At 40.5% G+C, this 19,634-nt stretch overlaps 1 protein-coding gene across 1 annotated transcript in view; it reads right to left on the bottom strand.

Annotated features, from left to right (window-relative positions):
* Positions 1-3,951: 3,951 nt before the first annotated feature.
* Positions 3,952-19,634, bottom strand: part of TINAG (tubulointerstitial nephritis antigen) — a 55,429-nt gene continuing 39,746 nt past the window's right edge. The window contains exons 10-11 of the mRNA XM_061460601.1: positions 5,232-5,277; positions 3,952-4,177 (exon numbers count right to left, since the gene is read on the bottom strand). Of these exons, the coding sequence (XP_061316585.1) occupies positions 4,067-4,177; positions 5,232-5,277 (157 nt within the window). The 3' untranslated portion in view covers positions 3,952-4,066. The remainder of the gene's footprint in view (positions 4,178-5,231; positions 5,278-19,634) is intronic.

Consider the following 19,634-nt stretch of genomic DNA (forward strand, 5'->3'; position numbering starts at 1 on the left):
AAGGGCCATAAGGATGATCAGGGGACTGGAGCACCTCCCGTATGAAGACAGGCTGAAAAAGTTGGGGCTGTTCAGCCTGGAGAAGAGAAGGCTGCGTGGAGACCTCATAGCAGCCTTCCAATATCTGAAGGGGGCCTATAGGGATGCTGGGGAGGGACTCTTCATTGGGGACTGTAGTGATAGGACAAGGAGTAATGGGTTAAAACTTAAACAGGGAAATCTTAGATTAGATACAAGGAGAAATTTCCTGTTAGGGTGGTGAGGCACTGGAATGGGTTGCCCAGGGAAGCTGTGAATGCTCCATCCCTGGTGGTGTTCAAGGCCAGGTTGGACAGAGCCTTGGGTGCCATGGTTTAGTGTGAGGTGTCCCTGCCCATGCCAGGGGGTTGGAACTTGATGATCTTAAGGTCCTTTCCAACCCTAACGATTCTATGATTCTAAACTAAAATCCCTGTTATGGAAAGTGTCATCAAATTTTCAGAGTTCTTAATGAAGATGAGCAAACTTGGGAGCTGGGGAAACCTGGTTTTGCCAAATTGTGCGCACTGATTGCTAGTGAAGTAGGGAAAGACCTTTCTGTGCCTCTTAGGCCCCCAAAATCTCTGGCTCGACGCAGGTGTAGGGGCAACTCCCTGTGACTCATTTGTTCAATCCTGACTCAGACCCCTCAGCAGAGCAATCACCTTCAGGAATTCAGTGCTTGCACCCCTATGCAAACAAAATGATTCAGCTGTAGAATATTAACAGGCTTGATAACATTTTCTATTAAATAGGAAGCCAATCTTCAGAGTGTGATTTGTTATCATTTAACAGATGGGCTATCTTTCTGTAGAAATAGGATGGAACAAAGGGGTAAAGATAGTGTTAAAAAAAAAGCTGAGTACCTTTATTGGCTTCTTAGCTGTTTTAATTTTAAAATTAATTCCACTTAAAGCCATCTCAAAGGGCACTAACAGCGTTCATCTATTAGATACTGTCAATAAAGTTTAGGATCTGATTGCAGGAAAGCACTGAAAGATGATCAATATAAATTACAAAAGGAGCCTCTTCTGCTCAGTTAATATTGGGAAGATTCAAACTCTCCCAAAGTTCATAGGTATTTCTGTTTGGATTTCTATCTGAAACTGTTTCTAAATGTACAGGAATTTCGACAAGTTTTCCATTAGATATGAATACTGTCAGGTACTAAGTCCCAAGACATACACTCTTCTAGCTATTTTAATACCCAGTTTTAAAGTTTCATGGTTAAATTGACAACTAATCAAAATTCTTATAGCATGCTGTTAACAAGATATACAGTAATGTGCAATCTGACTGGGGATTTCTTTTTTTTGCTTGCCATAAAGATGAAACCTGAAGGCCTTTCCTACATTGCCTTCCCTTCCTGTTACCACTCTTTTCTGCAGTTCCCACAGACTATTACACATACCAATGATTTAAAGTTGATGAGCTGCCTATTGAATTAACTTCAGCTACATATTGTTCCTTCCTATTCGTGCAGAAGAAAGCTTCAGGCTAGATGATACTTGTAGTCCAATCTAGCAGGCATAATTCAGCATTAGTGATGGAGAGACCGAAAAAGAAGAGAAATAAGAGAGGTGGCCTCTTAATGAAGAACAAGTTTCCTCATACTCTCACCAAACAGTGGACTAGAAGACCTTAAAGTCCTTCTGACATTTATAATCTGTCTCCAGGTGGTCTGCATGAGACAGAGCCACTGGTGGCTCCCAGAATTTACTCTTTCTTGATCACTTTAAGTGAGAAGACCTGCACTAGCAGGAGATCTTTTACTTGTGCTCTGAATAGCAGCAGAATAGCTGCCTCAACAAGGTTGTTTTCAAAGAGCAAATTGGCTTCCAGGTACAGACACTTTTTGCCTGCCTATTAAATTCTGAGCGCTGTCACATTTCCACAGACAGTAGCCTTATGAAACCAAGGGAATACTGAGAGCATGGTGCACACATACACCACTCAGATCACCAAAGGCCTACTCCATAAGGTGGGTAAAGAAGTATTGCTTTGCAAGCCATCAAATTGCTTTGGCGTGATTCGATTCATTTCACTTGCATATGATGCTTTGTTCAAACCAAAATGACCCTTTGATCAGGTAAAGATTTAGCAGATTAGTTTTGAGCTTTCTCATCACTGAAGAAAATTAATGTGACAGCCCAGATCCTAGAAAGATCTCACAAGCAAATCTGGAGTAGCTACAGCTACTGACAAAAGAGCTAGAGCTGTGTGGATCAGCTTGAAGTTTAATAGAACAAAAAACCTTAGAGTTGACTGAATATGTTTCTACAGGGTCATTCATACCAGAGCTATATTCTACTCTATTAAAATCCTGATGTTTATGGAATCAATGCATGGCAACATTAGGAAGCAGCTGTGTAGATGGCCTGGTATGTTTTCTTCTAAAGTACTGGTTTAGCACACCAAACCTAGAAAAGTTTTTTTCTGCTCTTAGATCTGCAAAAATTGCTCGTGTTACAAATGCTATAAATCTCAAGCGATGAAGGTTTTTACATTCCAATTCAATTTATTGTATGACACTAGAGGCCACAGAAGAGCTGTTCAGCAGTATGATACTAACATTTTAATGATGGCTCTTTCAGTTGTGATGCAACAGAAATTGTGATCTAGGTTTAATATAGGAGTCGTTATTTCAGGAGGAAAGACAGTGGATGTATACCACTACCATGAAAAGTTCTTGACAGAAAAGCTATTGCTCCTTTGTTAATGACACTAGAAGTCCAGTTCTTAATTTTCTAGAAAGAATGAAGCATAAACCATTAAAAACCTTGAAGGTGTCACTGGAAATTCATGGCAACTTTCCCCCCCCCCCACCTATTTGACATTCTAGGGTTGTTTCATAGATCATTTTATGACTGATGATTCCTGTGGGCATTTGGTTTCTAGGTTAATTGAAACTAAAAGGGGTAGAAAGTAAATAATTTCTTCTTACATTAGTAGTTGCAATATATACATATTTGAATGAACAAATAAGTAAAACAGTCCTTACATCTGTCAAGACTTGTAGAAATGTGGATAGGCATGGATACATGACAGTAGGCTTTTTCTTCAGACAGAAACAGTTATCTGAGCATTAGGAGCAAAAGAGACTCTGGGTGTCCTGCCTGCACTAACTGTCCTTCTGGCCAACACCAGGAACTATGCCTGGACTACAGATATGTCAGTGGAGGCAAAGAACAGAATGTCTTTTCAATCTTTATCTACTGGAAACAGACTTTTGAGAATGGGCATACATGTTTGTTCCCAGGTTAAACAGTGAGTGGAAGGCAAGCAGTTCAGAAATTAATCTAGTCTAGACTTAATTGAGGAGAAATTACATTTTCTTCTTTATTTTACTTTAATTAAACAAATAATTAGAATTTTACATTTTTAGTTCTGGCTGTGGGAAAGGAAATATACTGTTTCATTGCAAGTAATTTTTGTATTACTCTAAATGTATCAACTTTATGGAATCTACTACTAAAAAAGTTAATTTCCAGGAAAAGAAAATGATACATAGATAAAACTTATCTAAGCTAGGATAGGAAATAATTGGTTTGCAACAATTAAAACTCAGATTTCTTTGGTATTTTTTATCCAGTGTGACAATGAGTTGTCTGAGCCAATTGTGTGAAAGAGCACATAATATTTCTAAAGCGATTTCTGTCCAGAGTATGTATTGTAAGGAGATTAATATTAGCATTGTAACTCCATGTATTTTAGTCACTGTTCAATCAGCCATTAGTAATATAACAAAATATTGGTGAGAAGTAAATAACAGAGGAGGGAACTTCCTGAAAGACACCAAGGTTTTCAGTAGTTCTGGATACAACTTGCTATTAGCATAAAGGGGTGTTTGTACCAGGAAAGATCTGAGAGTGTTGCAATAGTTGTAGTCCATTCGAGTCAGAAAGCTTTAATGAGCTATAACAGCAAGAAAGGTAACTTACAGAGAAGACGTTTTTATTTCTCTAGAAAGACTCAATATGCAACAATGGAAATAATGGATACATAAAGCAGAGTATGGTACAATACAGCTAGGGTGGAAGACTATGGGCTATCCCAAAGTAGCTAAAATCAGCTTCTCAATATCACACTCATTTCGCCCACGTAGAATCCTAAAATAACCATTTTCTCCCCAAGTTTTTCCCCAGGAATTTGCAGCAATCTAAAGAAAAACAAAAAGGAAGAAAATAATTTAGTTTTAAAGTAGCATTTAAGAATGCAGGTGTAAAATGCAGAAAGAACCTCTTGTTAGTTTCTTTTTAAAAAAGCAGTTTCTCAGATTTGGTGAGCTGAGAATCAGAATGCATGTTTTTCTGATTTCAAATAATTTGTTCCTTTTTGTTTTGATCAAAATTTCAGTTCTGAAACCAGGATTAATAAAAATGGAATACTATTTCTAAAAGGCAGCTACATATATTGAAACAAAAATCATTTGGTAACATAACTGTTGGCTGGAGAAAGCAGTCATTGAAATAACAGTGGTCAAAATTCCAATTACAACTAATCTGTTAAAGAGAGACCCAAGATATGAAAAATCTGACTTTTAATAAATTAAGTTCCATTCAGGTAGCTATTAGCATACTGAGCAATTTAGTTTCTAATGAAGTCTGTAAAAGTTTTGCCCTAGATGTCAGTGAAACTACCTACCAAAAGACTTCTGCCATCAGCTCCAAATTACCTTTATTGAACACAGGAATAATGAGATGAGCTGTTAACTGTAAGTAGAGTAATAAAATTTGACTGACTTACTCTAAATGTCCGAAAATGACTTTTTTTTTTTCTGATATATGTATCACATTTGCCAATGCTGTTTAGATAGATAGCTTGTCTTTTCCGAACTTTTTAACAAGTAATGCATTGTTTTTATGAAGTCTCATTTGCAGGCATCAAAAATAACTGAGTCTTCAAGGGGAATCTGAGTAAAATGTGAGAGTTTGTAGAAGATTTAAAACAGAAAAGACCATGTAGGAAAAAAACACAGATATAGGTAGGACACTGGATAAAACAGGCTTTGAAATTGAGGTAGATGATGCTATAGTTCAAAGGTCAATATTATATAAGCTGACAGAAAGGGAATAGAATTCTGAAGGAGATTGAGGGTGAAGGAAAAAAATAGATGCAGAGAGTGAATTAAAAGAAAGAAGTTGTTTTTAGATAATCTGTGTTGTAAAGGTTGTTTCTTTCTCTTCAAAACCCACTACTAAGGATTTACTTACCCAGAACTTCTGTTTCTGTCCATTTTTGTCAGTTAATGCTCCCCACCTGTGACAAGAGATGGTCTGAGTGAAGCATTTCATGGATATATTCACATTTTGAAGCTTTAAACAAGCAAACAGAAAATAAAAGCTTGTCTTAGTATCAGAACAAGGCCTGAGTAATAGGCATCTCCATGTTTAAATAACAAATTCTAATGATGAAAATGAAAGTAAGCATCCTGTTAGCCACAAGCCAAATCACCATTAGGGACTACAAAAACTTAATGCATGTGTACTTTTATCATTGTAAAAAACTTGTTTTAGTGACAGGATCTCTCTGGAGAGCTTGCCATCTGAACTGAACTGTGTAAGACTACTGAAATTAATGGGAACACATTTCTTCAATTCAGCTTAAGATCCCTCTGAACGTTTTTGTTAAAGATTTCATCCAACACCTTTACAAAAATAGCTGGTGATTTGGGACTGAAAATGCTCCCAGTTTTTCTCAGCTCAAATTAAGCTGCTGACAGCCTAATCTGTTTTATGGCACAGTGTAGGGGATGACTTGTAAACTCACCTGATGTTTCTTTGACATCTTTGAGGACACGTTTAATGTTGTGGCACCATGCATGAAAACACACAAGAAATTGTCCCTGCCTGCTATGTGATAGGACTTTCATAATTGTGTGTTTGTAGCTGAACTGCACAGTGCTCTGAGTTGTTAACATCAGTTATATATATACAGGAGAGAAGTTCCAAATCAATCATCTGTATGTAGCTCAATGAGCAGCTCAATGCAGCTGCACTGCACTTCTTAGGTAGCTAGGTATATATGGTATGTCTACAGGCTGCTCAAAGAGCTCTTTCCTGTTCTATATGAGTGTTTGTCAAGATACTATTTATAGGTCATGATGCATGGGTGCCTATAAAAAGGCACAAATAAACAGAAAACCAAGGACGTGAACTTTTGCAGATTTTTTCATAGTATAAAGTTAATTTTAGAACATCCCGAATGCCACCTACAAGGTATTTATTTGTGTATATCCCACCAATGCCACTATTTGAGCTGTGTTTGCAGTGCTGCATTTGAAAGGCAAACAGCAAAACTATGATAAGAAATCCCACATTGTGGATGGGAAATCAGGATTTTTGTCTTTGTAAAACCAATTTTAACAGCCAAGATGGCATCCATTTTCCTTAGTTGGTAGTAAACCCTAATGTATGCGGAGTATTTGCACTTCCAGCCAAAGGAATCGAAACAAATTGATGACTAGCAGGGAGGTGAAGTCTGTATTGCAATTGCAAACACAAATTGTAGCTACTGCTCATTATATGCAAAAAGTCATAAAAACAATGTTGATCATAATGACAATTGACAGTAACTGCTGTTTTTTAAAAACGCCCTATAACAGCACATGAAAGTTAAAGGATTATTAATATTATTCATTAATAAAACTAATATTATTTGCCATTTCTTGGCAAAATATGTTTCAGATACAGTCATGATTATAAATTAAAAAAAAATAAATAGGCTGTCTGATTTCATAACTGATTCAGACTTGTTTCTTTCTTTGTGACCATTTTACTAAAAAAAAAAAAAAAATCAGCTGTAGTGTGAAAGTCCAATATTTACATCAGCCTTAAAGACAGAGGAAAATTGCCTTGAATTTATATTCATGTATTCCTGCATTCACTATTAAACATTATCTCTCCCACTTGTTTGAGCAGAATGATGACCAGGTCCTGCAGACTCACATTTCTGTGATTAAATATTTTTCTAACACTTGTTATTTTCTTTAAAAAAAAAAGAAAAAAAAAGTCAGCATCTTGTTTCATACACTGATAGGAATCTACAGATTCTCAGAAGTGTTTCTAAATGGAAAAAAATTTAGAAACCAAAATGGAAAAAGGATCTTTTTTTTATCCTTGACAGTAACATAGCCATGAATTTAATTTCCTAGATTTTGTTCCATCATAGTCAGATACAGAGGTACTAGACATTCATTTTATCTTACGGTTTAAAAAAAAAGCTGTTTTCTCAGTAACCTCTGCTCATGGACATTCACCCAAACACTCCAAACTAAAATACATTGAATTAAAGTATACTAGAGTACAGCCAGCAGGACAAGAGAAGTGACTAATCCCCTTTATTCAGGACCTGCCATGCTGAATCTGGAGCACCGTGCCCAGTTTTGGGCTTCCCCATACAGGAATGACATTAAGAGACTAGAATAAGACCAGCATGAGTCCACTGAGATGTTTGGGATCTGGGCACATGATATATGAGAAAAGGCTGATGTAGCCGGCTTTGTTCAGCCCTCAGGAGTGGTGGCTCCAGGGAGATGTATTAGTTGTCTTCTGCTTTTCAAAGGTTGGGTATAGAGAAGATAGAGTAGACTCTCCTGATAAAAGCACAGCTGATGGTCAGAAGATGAGTCACAGTTTTCAGCAGGGAGAATTTCAATTGAACATAAGGAAAAAGAAGTATTTTACAGCAGGAGTGTTTAGACATTACTGAATTGAGAGCTTGTGGAATATCTGTCCTCAGACATATCCAAAACTCAACTTGAGAAGACCCATGAACCTTAACTATGAAGGTTGTTCTGCTTCGAGGTAGCGGATTCAACTAAATGACTTTCAGAGATCCCTTCTAATGTGAAGTGTTCAGTGGTGTAATCAACTTGATCTAAGATGGCCTTGCCAATTTAGGGTGCAGAGAGTTGGACCAAACATCTTCCAGCCTCAGTCTACAGTTCTACAAATTCTTAAATTTTGTATTAAATATATAGATTTTGTGTAACAGATAACTACGTATACTAATAGATGGTGGTGGGGCAAGTGATTTTGTCAATTTTTTTAATATCTGCAGTCTAAAGATAGAAAATAAGGCTGATTTGCAGCTTACTGATCAAAACCAGTCCTGGCGTTAGGGCATGAATTGGGAACAGGACTTAGCAGGAAAGGTGGAACAGTGTGTTATCTCTATCAATTACGTCCTTTACTGGCAGCAACTGTGGCATGAGGTCCTAGGCCTGTTTACCAAGCCTTTCCTAAAACTTGGCACTTGTTCCAAAGACTGGCTGAGATTTACCAGTTCTTATTTCTCCCAGACTAATGCGCTTCTCTCAGTCTGATAAGGCATTGTCTGTAACAGAAACAGCTGTTGTTTTGTGAATTGCGCTCTATATATACTGTTCAATGATGCGTTTTTTTTGTAGCCACATGCCAGTTTGATTAGACATCTTGTCTTGGGGAATGAATGCCAGCTCCATCAAAAGCATTTCTGGATATTTCTTGGCTCATTCATACTATTTTCTAAAGAGGAAGGAATTCTTTCAAAAAACTCCTTAGTGGAAAGTGTTTCTGCAGTAGTATCTTTAGGAAAGGAGGACATATTTTTGAAAATGGATTTCTCAATTGTCTAAAATAGATTTCTCAGCTTAAGTATTGTATTTTATCTTTTCAGTTTCTCTTTGTCCTGGGTTCAGCAGTAGCAGTCATGTTTCTCCTCCTTGGTAGCTGGTGCAGTGCAGTGTTTTGACTTTCGGCTCGGGAACAGAGCTGAAAGAGATGTTTTGGTTTGGCCAAGGACTTTGTGAGCCTCATGCTCTGCCAGGGAGGAGGGGAAGCTGGGAGGAAGCAGAGACAGGACACCTGACCCAAACTGACCAAAGAGCTATTCCATACCACAGCACGTCATGCCCAGGATGTAAGTGGGAGTTAGCCGGAAGGGCTGGGAGACTGCAGGGTTGGAGGAGGTATCGGTCGGAGCTTGGTCGGGCTTGGGGGGCGAGTTATCGGTCAGCGGGTGGTGAGGTGTTGTATTCTCTTCCCTTGTTATTTCCTTTATCATTATTATCATTGGTGGTAGCAGTAGTGATTTGTGTTATACCTTAGTTACTAAACTGTTCTTATCTCAACCCGTGGGAGTTGCATTCTTTTGATTCTCCTCTCCGTCCCTCCGAGAGCAGGGGGAGGGCAAGAAAGGGGGGGAAGTGAGCGAACGAATTACCTGACTGGGTTTAAACCACGACACTCTTTTTCCCTTTTACTGCCTATAAAGAAAACTACTTTAGTAATTTTCATGATTTCAGCCTTATTGATGGAATAATTTTATTCTTCATTGTATCCCTTAGCTACACCTGTCAAACATTATGGCATTCAAGCACAGCTTCCACTTTAAGCTTAATTTAAGTTTAGATTCCTCAGAGAAAACAAATCTCTAAATATTCTTTCTGTTGTTAAGCCAGGCATAGGAAGGTGAATTTTCTGAGTTATAAAGAAATATGTGACATAAATTAATAATATTGAATCCAGCTTGAATTTTCAGTGCTGTTTTACTTGCTGCTGTAAGTATTACTCCTTGAAATATGAACAGTGACTGAGAGGAATTTGTTAAAATTACCAAATAATATTTAGTAATTGAAAATAAATTCAGAGGAAATGTTAACCTTCTAAAACTCTTAGCCATCCATTAGGCTGACTGGAAACTGATTACTTCTTCCTTCCACAATTCAGAAAACAATCTTGTTTCGATTGAGTTCATGTCCTGTATGTTTTCCTACATAGATGGGACTCTGTACAAATACATTTACCTGAATCTGGGTAATCTTGGTGATTTGACTTCTTTATTTCATATTTTAAGATAGATATTAGCTGCAAAATTTTATTTATTAATAAATTAAAAAGGAGCCTTCGTGGAAGACACTGTAGGAGTAAAAAGGAACCTGGTATATTATTGACAGCAACTGTGGAAAATGATAGCATTCCAGATAATTTTTCCCTGCATAGCAGCAGCTCAGAGGAAGTGTTGGTTGGTCCCTCAAAGTCTTCAAAACCAAAATTTTTAAAAAATCAAGTAACTAGAAGTATAATCCTGAAGGCGCTAAGTATGACATCAGGGTTTAAAAGTGAAACCTATACCATCCACTTCTGTCCCAGAAAAGTGAAACATTTGTACACGTTGTGGCAGGCATAATGTAGGACAAAGATACTATTAACCAATGAAAATTTTTGCTTTGCTTATACTGTGGAGAAACAGAATACATAATAGTTCCTTTACAATATTTTCAAAAACATAGTTAATAGCATGTACTACTGTTTTACTGGTTTCTTTTGAGATTGAAGCTGTACATTGGCATTGTTATCCTTACTGTAAATGTTAATGTCAGTACTGAAATCAGAATTTGTCTTTTTCCTGTCAGTAAAACACTGTGGGATTTAGTTCAAGATTAAGATATCTAAATGTATGTGTCCCACAGTAGTAAACAGAGTATAATGTCAACCATTCACTTTCCTAAAGGCAGGTGTTCAGGGCTATTTGAGGGGCCTCAGGGTGCTTGAGATGTCCAGGTGTTTCTGGGAAACATGACAAAGGACCTATGAGACATCCACATCCTTTGAAGACACAGCTAGGTGGGAGACTCTTCCCACTTCTGCTAACATCAAATATTTGCATGGGGGCAACTAACTGATCCATGAGCAGTTGTATCTGAGTTGCCCTCCAGTCTCCACTGACTTTGTGGACTAGATCACTACCTCTGATGAGAATTTGGATATCTAGCACATCACACCTACCTGAATATGACATTGAATCCTGACATAATTAACTGCCTAATTCTGAGCAGAACAAAGGAGAAGACTGGAAGTTACTAGGAAATATACTGTGAATAGAATATTAGAATGGGAATCAGCAGACAATAGAATGTATCAGCTTTAAGAACTAGAGAACTGTAACACAGATAAATGACGAGGAAAATTAAGACATTAAGACTGAAAGACTTGGATTCTGTCCATCTTAAACAATCAGGTATAAAATCAAAGAATTTAGACAAGGTGGTGAAACTATCATGATAAATAACATGGGAATTGTTGTTCTAATGTTTATCTGTTTTTCACAATATAACACAAAATCATAGATTGCACAGTTTGGTTGAACAAAATTAAACTAGGAATGCACTGTGTGAAAAAGGTCACTAAACTAATCTGGGATGCATTTTATACTCCCTCATGGCTTGGAGCAAGAGCTGGTTTAGGGACCAACAAACTGGAACGGAAAATGACACTTTAGTTAATCTTTCCTGTTAAAAAGCTGTGCCTTGGCATCTCAAGTCATGGAACAGAAAACCTTTCTGCTGAGCATTGTAAGTGAAAATGATTTAGTAGAAAAAAAAAATCCTGTTGCCATTATCTGCTTTCAGAAAGCAATCTTAAAAGAAAAGAAATGTGAATCTATTAATGAATCTGAGAGTTATTAATATTTTGACTATAAGTTAAAATCAATGGGAATTAATAAATGATCGTCACTACTTCATAAACAACTGACACTTTCAGAGTTGTTAGCTGATATAATTTCTTTAATATAGGCAATATAGTATCTCCTCCTACAGTTAATTTTCTTTCTCTGACTATTCTTGTTTGTGAGATCCCGTAGTTCATGTAACCAATGTAGTCATTGCCAATTTTTCCTAAAGTAGACATATACAAACTACGTGCTTTTAACGCATGACATTCCACCTTGTTAAAAGTAATCAGAGATTTCATGTGTCTCCAGGGAACCTAAGGCCTTGAAAGCTAATAGATGTGATAGTCAGTAGCAAAATAGACATGCAGTCTGCCTTAGGTATGTTAACAATATTAGAAAGAAGGCATAAGAAGCTGGGATTAAATATAGGCAAGATCATGACTCTTTTGAGTAAAGAGTTATACAGTATGTGACTGGATCACTACACTAAATATGATATGTCACTGATAAAAAAAAGCAATAGCAATAGGTATTTGTGTGACGAATTAAGAAAATAAGTCAAAATACATGGACGCTAACAACCTAGATGAATGTAAGGCTCAGTCACCAAGCAGAAAGAGAAAATTGCCATATATAAGCATCTATAGATAGAAAACTGAGCGGAAGTCCAGGAAAGAGAACAAGAAAAAAATATCCCAGCAATGAAGTAACTTAACTCCAAGTAGAAATGACAGAGACTTAAAAGTGAGTTGACGCATTCTTGTACAACATCCATTAGAGAACAATATTACATTTTCTGGAAGATCATCAAAATGATCCAATAGCACTTTTTTGTCTCTTGCTTTTGTGATTATTCCAGCTTGATATTTACTCCGAATGAATGACATTTGAAAAACAAACAGATGCTGGACCTCATTACTCACAGAGACAGGGAATCTATTAGGGTTATTCCTACAAAGCTTTAGACCACTAATGCCCCCACCTTTGGCATTTTTAGGAAAAGATTTAAACCTTACCTCCTCCAAAATTTCCACTTTTATTAAGAAGACAAAGAAGAGATTTTAAGGAATCACTAAGGAGAAGGTCTGCCTATCAATTACCAAAAGTTATTTTTAAAAGGAAGTTTTCTTCTGTCTGACAAAAATATTCTGTAATATTTCTGAAATACACAACTCAGCTTTTCTAAAAGAACCCATCATGATCTTCAATCAAAAATAACCTAGAATAAAAAGAAGCAATTTCATTGAATTACATTCCTTCCCCTTCAGGAGAAAAAGTAAGCAAGGTATTTCCACTTACTTGAAGGAAACCAGCTCCAACTGACTCTGTAAAGAGAATTTTGGTGCTCTTTCAGATAAAAGGATGAGGACTTGCATGTTTCCATAAAAGGATTTTCATCATTTTGCGTCCATTTTTATGCAGTGGAGGCATCTTAGCTCTCCCTCTCAGAAATAACTTTCCCTTGATGTGAACTCTGTAGGAGTAGGCCCTGAATGCACAACACTGCCTGACAGTTAAATAACCAGAATACAGAGACTGGTTCAGTATTCTTCTACAGAATGGAAACTGGTTTTGAACTTTCCTAGTTTCTTTTTCAAGAAACTATGTTAGTACAATGGAAGTATAATTCACAATTATAACGAATATTTTCAGAAAAAAAATAGTTGATTATTAAATATCTTCAAATAAAATAGTAGAAACTATAGAAGTATAACCTAACACAACAAAAAGGCTTATCAGCCTACACTGAGGTGTTTTGTAGGAGAACAGACTGGGTCATATAACTGATATAATACCACCAGACAAAAAAAAAGGTATAGCTATTGCAGGTTATGTAATTATATTCTTCATGCTGTAACACAAAATACTAGTGCCTTTCAAAACCTAAGATTTTCATCTACTCAATAAGACAAAAGTTTTGGTTTTACTCTTTTATTAATAAGAAGGTGGTTGGGGTCACTGACTAGTGTTCTCCATGAGATAAAAATTCCTAGAAAATGGTTGCTGGAATTTGAAACTATAGTTTTGCCTGGACTTTTCAGCATGAGAGATGAGTCAAATTATCAGTGAGTCAATAGTTAAACCATTCCAACAAATCTACTGTAATGAATTATATTGGAGACAGTCTCATGGATTTAACTCCATGAATCATCAGACACTGCGTGTTTTTTCCCCATCATCTTCTAATTTATTTCTTTTTCTTGTAAAACATTTTGAGGTGTGTCGTGGTTTAAACCCAGTCAGGCAACTTGTTCACTGACTCCCAGTGAGTGGTGCCGGGCTGACAGCAATCAAGGGCCCCCCCACACACACACCAGGGCTCTCTCCTTTCCTGCTCCCAGAGGAAGGGGGAGGAGGATCGAAAGAGTTACCCCCCCACCCCAGGCATGACGTGCTGTGGTATGGAATACCTCTTTGGCTAGCCTGGGTCAGGCGCCCCGTCTCTGCTTCCTCACAGCTTCCCCTCCTCCCTGGCAGAGCATGAGCCTCACAAAGTCCTTGGTCAGGGTAAACATCACTTAGCAACAACCAAAAACATTGGTTTCACCAACACTGTTCCCAGGCTGGAAGTCAAAACACAGCACTGCACCAGCTACCATGAAGGAGAAACATGACTGCTACTGCTGAACCCAGGACATTATCCACCCCTTATTCCATACCATTCACGTCATGCTCAGATCCCACATTTTCAATACTCCATCGCTCTCCCACATACATGCATCCATATACACACAGACCAAGAGAAAAAGATCATTTTCTTAGTGCATGGACCAATCCCTATAATGCTGCTGAGTCCATTCGGTCCATGATGTCAGGTTCCATCTCTTGTAACAATCTTTCAGGGCAGGAAAGGCTGTGTGCAGTACTGGATCGTTGCCTGCTGATGCTGGTCGTTCCTTTACTGCAGAGCTCATTCGGTTCTATCAAAGTTCATTCTCTGTTGGGATGATGGTTGGAGGGAAGTCAGGGCTAGTTGCTGGTGACCTGGAGACATCTAGTTGATGGGCTATAAAAGCATTACACAGCAGGCCACAGCATACAATTAAGTTCACTGGCTGTTTTCCCCTAAAATCAAATCCCCTTGAGGTATACATCGGACTTCCCCATCTTCCCGCATTACCCACCAAGTATATCCAGGTCCCTGAGGAAAAGCAATCCCACGAGTGGGTTTGCCTTTACCTGAAGCAGGAATAACCCAGACTGTCTTCCCCAGCAAATTCTTCATATGCACCACGGGAACTTTGTCCCCCTCTACAATATGTAAAAGTTCTGACTGGGCTGGGCCAGCCCTGTTGGCAGAACCTCTGGTGTTGACCAACCAGGTGGCCTTTGGTAAGTGTGTATCCCAATGCTTGAAAGTTCCCCCACCCATTGCTCTCAGTGTAGTTTTTAACAGCCCATTGTACGGTTCGATTTTCCCAGAGGCTGGTGCATGGTAGTGGATGTGATATACCCACTCAATGCCATGCTCTTTGGCCCAAATATCTATAAGGTTATTTTGGAAATGAGTCCCATTGTCTGACTCAATTCTCTCTGGGGTGCCGTGTCGCCACAAAATCTGTTTCTCAAGGCCCAGAATAGTGTTCCGGGCAGTGGCACGGGGCACAGCATGTGTTTCCAGCCACCCGGTGGTTGCTTCCACCATGGTAAGCACATGGCGCTTGCCTTGGCGGGTTGGTGGCAGTGTGATATAGTCAATCTGCCAGGCCTCCCCATATTTATACTTTAACCATCGTCCTCCGTACCAAAGAGGCTTTAACCGCTTAGCTTGTTTAATTGCAGCACATGTTTCACACTCATGAATAACCTGGGCAATAGTGTCCATTGTTAAGTCCACCCCTCGGTCACAGACCCATCTATATGTTGCATCTCTGCCCTGATGGCCTGAAGTGTCATGGGCCCACCGGGCCAAAAATAATTCACCTTTATGTTGCCAATCTAAGTCCATCTGAGCCACTTCAATCTTAGCCGCTTTATCCACTTGTTGGTTGTTCTGGTGTTCCTCAGTGGCCCAACTCTTGGGTACATGGGCATCTACATGACGTACCTTCACCACCAGGTTCTGCACCCTGGCAGCAATATCTTTCCACAGTGCAGCAGCCCAGATGGGTTTACCTCTGCGTTGCCAGTTGCTCTGCTTCCATTGCTTCAACCACCCCCACAGGGCATTTGCCACCATCCATGAGTCAGTATAGAGATAAAGTACTGGCCACTTTTCTCGTTCAGCAATGTCCAGGGCCAGCTGGATGGCTTTCACCTCGGCAAACTGACTCAATTCACCCTCTCCTTCAGCAGTTTCTGCAACTTGTTGTCCAGGACGCCATACAGCTGCCTTCCATCTCCGATGCTTTCCCACAATACGGCAGGACCCATCAGTAAACAAGGCATACTGCTTTTCACTTTCTGACAGTTTATTATATGGTGGGGCCTCTTCAGCACACACCGCCTCCTCCTTTGGTGACATTCCAAAATCTTTGCCCTCTGGCCAGTCCATGATGACTTCTAGAATGCCTGGACCACTGAGATTTCCTATTCGAGTTCGTTGTGTAATTAGTGCAGCCCATTTACTCCATGTAGCATCAGTTGCATGATGTGTAGAGGAGACCCTGCCTTTGAACATCCAGCCCAGCACGGGAAACCAGGGTGCCAGGAGGAGCTGTGCTTCAGTGCCAATCACTTTCGAACCCCTTCATAGGCTGCCAGTATCTCTTTCTCAGTTGGGGTATAGCTGGCCTCAGATCCTTTGTATCCCCGACTCCAAAAGCCAAGGGGTCGACCTCGAGTCTCCCCTGGAGCTTTCTGCCAGAGGCTCCAGGTAGGACCATTCTCCCCAGCTGCAGTGTACAGCACATTTTTTACATCTGGCCTGGTCTGGGCTGCTCCAAGGGCTACTGCATGAACTATCTCGTGTTTAATTTGCTCAAAGGCTTGTTGTTGCTCAGGGCCCCATTTAAAATCATTCTTCTTCTGGGTCACATGATAGAGAGAGCTTACAATCGAACTGTAATTCGGGATGTGCATTCTCCAGAACCCCACTGCACCCAAGAAAGCTTGCGTTTCTTTCTTATTAGTTGGTGGAGACATTGCTGTTATCTTGTTGATCACATCTGTGGGGATCTGTCTACGTCCATCTTGCCATTTTATTCCCAAAAATTGAATCTCCTGTGCAGGTCCCTTGACCTTACTCCGTTTTATGGCAAAACCGGCTTTCAGCAGGATTTGGATTATTTTCCTCCCCTTCTCAAAGACTTCTTCTACTGTATCACCCCACACAATAATGTCATCAATGTATTGCAGGTGTTCTGGAGCTTGCCCCTGTTCCAGTGCAGTCTGGATCAGTCCATGGCAAATGGTAGGGCTGTGTTTCCACCCCTGGGGCAGTGGGTTCCAAGTGAACTGGACACCCCTCCAAGTAAAAGCAAACTGTGGCCTGCACTCTGCTGCCAAAGGAATGGAGAAAAATGCATTGGCAATATCAATCGTGACATACCACTTGGCTGCCTTTGACTCTAGTTCATACTGAAGTTCTAGCACGTCCGGTACGGCAGCACTCAATGGTGGTGTGACTTCATTCAGGCCACGATAGTCTACTGTTAGTCTCCATTCTCCATTAGACTTTCGCACTGGCCATATGGGGCTATTGAAGGGTGAGCGAGTCCTGCTGATCACCCCCTGACTCTCCAGTCTACGGATCAGCTGATGGATGGGAATCAGGGAGTCTCGGTTGGTGCGATATTGCCGCCGGTGCACTGTTGTGGTCGCAATTGGCACTTGTTGCTCTTCAACTTTCAGCAACCCCACAGCAGAGGGATCTTCTGAGAGACCAGGCAAGGTGGACAGCTGCTCAATTTCCTCAGTCTCCAAAGCAACAATACCAAAAGCCCATCGGTACCCTTTTGGGTCTTTGAAGTACCCTCTCTTGAGGTAGTCTATGCCGAGGATGCATGGAGCCTCTGGACCAGTCACAATAGGGTGCTTTTGCCATTCCCTCCCAGTCAGGCTGATTTCAGCCTCCAGCACAGTCAACTCTTGGGATCCTCCTGTCACTCCAGAAATATAGATGGATTTCACCCTTGATAGCTTGATGGCACGACGGTACACTGTGCACCGGTATCTACTAGAGCCTTATACTTCTGTGGGACTGATGTGCCAGGCCATCTGATCCACACAGTCCAGTAAATCCGATTGTCCCCTACCTCCACCTGGCTGGAGGCCGGGCCCCTCTGGGACCCTGCCACAGAGGCACCCCCAGCCCTGCCCAGCCCAGCACAGCCTGGCCCGGCCTAGCCCGGCCGGTCCCATCCTCACTTTGACTTCCAGCCTGGGAACAGTGTTGGTGAAACCGATGTTTTCGGTTGTTGCTCAGTGATGTTTACCCTGACCAAGGACTTTGTGAGGCTCATGCTCTGCCAGGGAGGAGGGGAAGCTGTGAGGAAGCAGAGACGGGGCGCCTGACCCAGGCTAGCCAAGGAGGTATTCCATACCACAGCACGTCATGCCCAGGGTGGGGGGTAACTCTTTCGATCCTCCTCCCCCTTCCTCTGGGAGCAGGGAAGGAGAGAGCCCCAGTGGGGGGGGGGGCCTCGATTGTTGTCAGCCCGGCACCACTCACTGGGAGTGAGTGAATGAGTTGCCTGACTGGGTTTAAACCACGACAGTTCTTTTTGGCGCCCAACGTGGGGCATGAGGGGTTGAGATAATGACAGATCTGACTGGATTAATAGTCACTCATCACAATGCTGATTTATTGGCTCTCAAGGTTGTTCCTCTTGATCTCACAGTTTCAGTATATCATATCTTACTTCCATCCGGTATTTGCTGTATTAGTGTTTTTCAAGTGTGGGGCTTGGGCTAAGGTTTTTGTCTCATTGTACTTTATGGTAATGACTTGTAATAAAATAGAATCATTGATCATGAAACTGATCTGGCTTATGTTCCCAGTGTGGTCACCACCTTTGTATTTTGGGAGGTATATAATAGAAGTGCTTAGCGATTACACATCTTTTTTCTCCTTCTCAGGTGCTCAACCTGTGAAGGAGACATCCTTTTACCCTCCCAGTCATCCCTCCAGACCATTTACATTTGAGAGTTTTGAAGTTTTTGAATGGCCTTTTAATACTGTTGAGACTTGTTTGCTGATCGTGATGGGAATCACCATGCTAGCACGCATACAGAGTGTGTTTTGCCCACTACTGATTTCAAGAGTTAAGCAGAGTCAGGTTTGGGTCTTGTCTGGGGTCAAACGATGATGTAGGAGGACCAAGAGATTTTCCCTGAGGCTGGACAGCCATGAGTGGCAGGGTGCGTGGGATAGTATGGGCAGGTATCTAGGTCAGTGGGCCCCTCCAGTACTTCGGAATTTCACTACCGAACAAGTGCAAAATCCAGAAGAATTAATAACACACTTAAATGAGGTGTGTGGTCATTCTGGCCATACCAGAGATGGACAAATCATGGCAACGTGCTGGGGCTTGGCCTATGCTTACAGGGCCTTGTTCAACACTATCCAGCACCTTCAAAAGGAAAAGAATGTCGGTGGATCTGAGGGCAAAGCAACAGTCAGCACAGCTACTCCAGCTCCAGGCACAGCAGCTTCACCACCCCCAGTGACAAGTACAGTCGCTACTCAAACTTTGGCTGCAATGAACAGAGCAGCTACCCCAGCAGCAAGTACAGCAGCTGCTCAAACTTCGACTGCAACAGACAGCGCGGTTACCCCAGCTCCAAGCACAGCAGCTGTGCCACCCCCAGCAACAAGTACAGTTGCTACTCAAACCACAGCGCTGCACCAGCTACCACAAAGGAGAAACATGACTGCTACTGCTGAACCCAGGACAGAGGTGTTACTGTTTAATTTTTAAACTATAATATCTGATGTTGATTGTTTGATAAATGTACAATCAACAAAGTAGATTTCCACCCTGCCCTTAAAAAAAAAGAAAACTCAAACCAAGATTTTAGTCAGGAAAAAATAATTTGGGTCATGACTTTTGTTGGTTTAAGAAGTTACTTATTTGTTGTTATTCTGAATCTAAGCTCAGTGAGGACAAGTGAAGAGGAAAACAAAAACAGTGTGTTCAAAGCCAAAATATGCGATGTCACTAATAGGAGTCACAGTTATCTATTTCAAGCCTTTGGACTTTGCACAGGTGAGTCAATTGTTTATTAAATCTTGCAGT

This window comes from Pezoporus flaviventris, unplaced genomic scaffold (genome assembly GCF_033815535.1).
Source record: "Pezoporus flaviventris isolate CSIRO_AGI_PZ_B2104156 unplaced genomic scaffold, CSIRO_AGI_Pfla_v1 ptg000031l, whole genome shotgun sequence".
Lineage (NCBI taxonomy): Eukaryota > Metazoa > Chordata > Aves > Psittaciformes > Psittacidae > Pezoporus > Pezoporus flaviventris.